At 41.0% G+C, this 4,616-nt stretch overlaps 1 protein-coding gene across 1 annotated transcript; it reads right to left on the bottom strand.

The window, feature by feature from the left end:
* Positions 1–3,403: 3,403 nt before the first annotated feature.
* Positions 3,404–4,336, bottom strand: LOC147734825 (olfactory receptor 5A2-like). Its single transcript, XM_086952488.1, has one exon. The coding sequence runs from the start codon at positions 4,334–4,336 to the stop codon at positions 3,404–3,406; it is 933 nt and encodes a 310-aa protein (XP_086808614.1).
* Positions 4,337–4,616: the final 280 nt, after the last annotated feature.

The raw sequence follows: 4,616 nt of genomic DNA, 5'->3' as shown, positions 1-4,616 counted from the left end.
ACAATCCTTATCTGAACTGCAGTTTAATTTCAATTCTGTCCTAAAAATGGTCTGTGCCTTTGATTATGTTTTAATGTGCATCTGTTATGAATTATCCTAATGGTAATTGCAGTATGACTTTTATTACAACAGTCAAACGTAAAACTTATATTAAAAAAACCACAGAGCATTTTATTTTACTAATATTAAACACTGCATTTTATTAATTAAATAATACGGCAGAGCGTTTTTAGTTTTGTTTTCTGTTGCAGTTGTTGGGGTTTGTTTTCCGTTTTGCCAGCGGACATGGTCAAAGATGCTGGAGTCATGCAAGGTGTGGCTGGAAGTAAATCGCAGTGCATATGTAGTTGATTCGGCACCAGCTTTTTAGAGCTAACTATGGTGAGAACTGGCAGGACCCGGCCCAATTGAAGCTGTGTCTGTTGGTGTGATTAATACAGCTATAGGTATCAAAGGGAGGAGTGGGGGGCTATTACTGTTCCAAAGGAGCAGAAGGTCCAAACACGACGTGCCCAACTAGTGAATCTACACAAAAGTTATCGTGTTGTTCCTGGAGGAAAAATGGAAAAGCTACAGTCTGGGATGCAGATGATTTATGACAGGGTAACCAGATGGTAGCCCTGGGAATCCATTTTGTTGGATTTAATGCCCTCACACACCCTTTCAGGTGTCATGCTTCATCATTTGGGCCTGCTCCTCGTTGGGTCGGCGGTGCAATACCCAACGGGCAACACCTCATAGAGGGGCTCTTTGGCGGAGATCTTTTTCCAACAGCCGTATAGATGAAGTGCAGGTGTGGGGCCAGAACAAGGGGGTAGACGTGAAATGGTATGAGGAATTAAAATAAAGCTAGTGGTACCGGGAAATTCTTTATTCAAAGGGCCACTGCTTTAGTTAAAAATGATTATTCTAGAGGAGAGTAGTGGAAAATAATGTTTCCAACTATCATCTAGAAGTTTATAGTACGGTCAACATGTTTCTCGCTATTGTGAAATTGACTAGCGATTCTGCAGGACCTAGTTGACTATTAGCAGGTATCTAATTTGTGTAAGACTGTCTAGGCTATTAGAATGTGGTGTCTGTATGCTTACGTGGCTACCACTCTAATGAGTGAAGGGAAACACTATTATATTACCCTTCTTCTTGTTGTGATTGTTAATACCTAAAGTTAAAAACAATCAGACAACAACAGTGTCCAGCGGGTAAAGCTCCAGGGAGTTCTTTCACCATAAGGTTGGTAATGCCTGGGCTTCTCAGTAAGCACCTACCCTTCGCCGCTGGAACCGGGTTAATACAGCTATACCAAACAGTCAAACTTAAAAATAATGTTTAAAAAAACATTGAGTATTTTATTTAAATGATCTTAAGCATTGCATGTTATTAGAAAATACAGTAGATCATTTATATTTTCCTTTTCTGTTGACGTTGTTGGGGTTTGTTTTCTGTTATTCTACCACTGCTCTTCAATACTTTCACTGCTTTTTATTACTTTTTATATACTAAACTCCAATATAGGGCGAGACCTGTTGGCACAGCCTATGCTTGTTTTTCTTTTTGGTATCACTCCCGTGGATTTTCTTGCATAAAGAAGCATTTGCAATGCAATTGCAATTGGTGTCACATTTACAAGAATTTCGTAAATGTGAGACCTAATGCATTGCAAATGTGTGTTTAAAGATGACGCTAGACAGGGTTTTTGGTTTATTTCCTGATCAGTTTACGTACAAAATAACAATATGTCTTCATTTTCACCAGTAAAATTAATCAGAGGCTGAATTACTTACTTAGAGTAGTTTCAGACGAGGCATATGGTATGTTTTTAATTTCTATATAAAAGTGTTAACATGTTTGCACACAAGACATGTTCAACTCTACCCCCTCCATTTTGTGCATTCAGTCCACAACTCTGACCTGAATAATTTCACATGAAGGAAAGCAATACAAGGCGGGCAACATCAGCCTTTCTTTGTGCGTCTGTTGCTATGACTAATGATCATATGGCGGACATGAGGGCGTGAGTGATGATCAATTTACGTGTTGTTCTGATGAGACGTGCTTCAGGAGTAACTCAGTCCACCCACAGAGCTGTTACCTCTGGGTTCATGCAAAATTATCTAGAGAGCCTGTTTTCCCATAGTGCATCTTTGAAGAAGGAAATATGGAGAGCAATCATGCATCATTCTTCACCAAGCCTGGCCAGCATTGCAACCTCATGTCGCTCTTGCTGAGCCACATCACGGGGGCTCCAGCCCTGGAGTAAAGGTCCCTTATCTGGCTCCATATGGAGTGGGAACTGACTGAAGAGACCAGGTATCAGCTCAGAAGGTCAGGCAGGACGCTGCATTCAATCTTCCACGGATTGCATAGTGACAGGGACAAGTCCATGCATCCCATTGCCAATGAGAGCACAGAGGGCTTGTCCAGCTTGTAGCCTCTCTAAATAGCAAACCAAAAGGACCCACTGTCCCACCAGGACTTTCTACAAGAGTAACAGCATGGCAGGCTGACCCTGTCTAACAGGGTGAGTGTATCTGCTGCTCTTCCCATTCACATTCGACACTTTTGTGTTCAATTTGAGTTTGATACTGATCCTGCAAAAGGAAATGGATTTTAGTCACAATCTGGCTTCTGATGAACTACATAAGGATATGCACGCTTAATTTCAATAGTCACATCTATCCTAATGCTGACTAGAGTGTAACCAGCTGCGACGAAGCCCATTTCGAGTTGGAAATTGTTTATGCTACAGCTTCTCAATTGTACCTTTTTAATTGAAATAGTATTTCTAAGTCCCAGGTAGGGGCTGTCCCCGCAAATTCATGAAGGTATGGGGCTCTGCTGGCAGTCATGATACAAACCATATGTAGAGGTGGCCTTCATCCAAGGAGTACATGATGCATGTGAATGCTAAGCAGTGAGTTAATTTGCATATTGTCTGTTACCTGTGTATTGCATTAAATCCAAATCAATAGAAAGTGTTTTAAAATCACTTCATTAAGTAATAGTACACAATGAAGCAAAGGTCTTTTTGCATTCAGGTTTACTAATCTTTAAGAAATATTTATTTCCTGAAGACATATATTCTAACTTTGATCATCTTTTGCATTCTCATCTCATGATGCCACCAGAACAAGAAACCCTGGGGCTAGTTAACCACTTGCACCAGAGTCACAATGTATAAAATAAAGAATGCTGTAGGAGTCAAGACTCAAGCCTGTGTAGCTGCCATGATAGAATACCATAGAGACAGTGGCTTTCCTTCATATTGATATTGGTACTCAACAACATGCCACACTCAAAGTGCAGCTATACCATTTAAATTTCGGAAAGACCCTATGTGCAAAATGTCGTACTGAAGAATACAGAGTTGCAAAATAATACATTTCACTATTGTTTGGAACAATCATTGAAGAAAAATCCTCCTCTGAAAAGTCCTCCTAAGGGCAGATTTCACTTCCTGATTCCTTAAGCTGTAGATAATGGGATTCAACATTGGGATCACCACTGTGTAGAATAATGAGACCACAAAACTCGTGGAATAGGTTGTTGATGGCTGCAGGTATACAAAGAGGAGGGTACCGTAGAAGAGGATAACACAGGTGAAGTGGGAGGCACATGTAGAGAATGCGCGGCACCGGCCACCTCTGGAGTTAGTGGTCACAACGGTGGAGATAATGTAACCATAAGAAATGAGAATAGTCAGAAGTGATGCCACACCGAACATGACAGCAAAGACAAATGTAACCACTTCACTGGTGAAGGTGTTGGAACACGAGAGCTTCAAGATTGGAGGTAGGTCACAGTAGAACTTCTCTACCTGATTGGTGCCACAGAAAGATAAAGAGAAGGTAAAGCCAGTCAGTATTGCAGATTGCAGAAAACCACCACCATAAGAGATGGTGATGAGTTGCAGGCAAACCGTTGTCCTCATGATCACCCGATAGAGCAGAGGGTGGCATATTGCAACATACCTATCATACGACATCACTGCGAGGAGGAGGCACTCTGTCCCTGCAAAGCCTGAGAAGAAGAAAAGCTGTGTACCACATGCACTGAAGGAGATTGTAGCATCCTCCTGAAGCAGGCTGGACAGCAGCTTAGGGGTTATAACAGAGGAGTAGCACAGATCAGTAAAAGAGAGCATGCTGAGAAAAAGATACATGGGTGTGTGTAGGGAGTTCACAATCCGTATGAGTACAATAATGCCAAGATTTCCCAGGACTGTCACCATGTAGATGATTATGAAGATCACAAAGAGAAGGACCTGTGTTTCTGGATCCTTAGTGAGACCCATGAGAAGGAATTCTGTCACATGTGTTTGATTTGCTGCTTCCATCTTGTTGGATGCAATGATAATCTGAGGAGGAAGAAGAACTAGAAGGGATAAACATACACTACATGTTCTGCTAAACAAAGTAATGCACAATTCAGGTCAGTGCTTCAATGCATGATAAACATGAATGTAAACACAGTCAGGTTAAAGTTATTCAAATGTTCTGTTTGAATTTAGGCAAAATGAAATGTCTGGGAAATTATGTTAATGAATTCCACTTAATAGGTGGACACAGAAGTGCATATGAGTTCTAAAAAAAGGATTATATCAGACAGGAAGAAGA

Source organism: Lissotriton vulgaris, chromosome 1_2, assembly GCF_964263255.1.
Source record: "Lissotriton vulgaris chromosome 1_2, aLisVul1.2, whole genome shotgun sequence".
Lineage (NCBI taxonomy): Eukaryota > Metazoa > Chordata > Amphibia > Caudata > Salamandridae > Lissotriton > Lissotriton vulgaris.
The sequence above is the reverse complement of the archived record's forward strand: the minus strand, read 5'-3'. Positions and strand labels throughout refer to the sequence as shown.

Coding starts and splice junctions, on each gene's coding strand:
- LOC147734825 (XM_086952488.1), bottom strand. CDS start 4,336: ATGGAAGCAGCAAATCAAACACATGTGACAGAATTCCTTCTCATGGGT.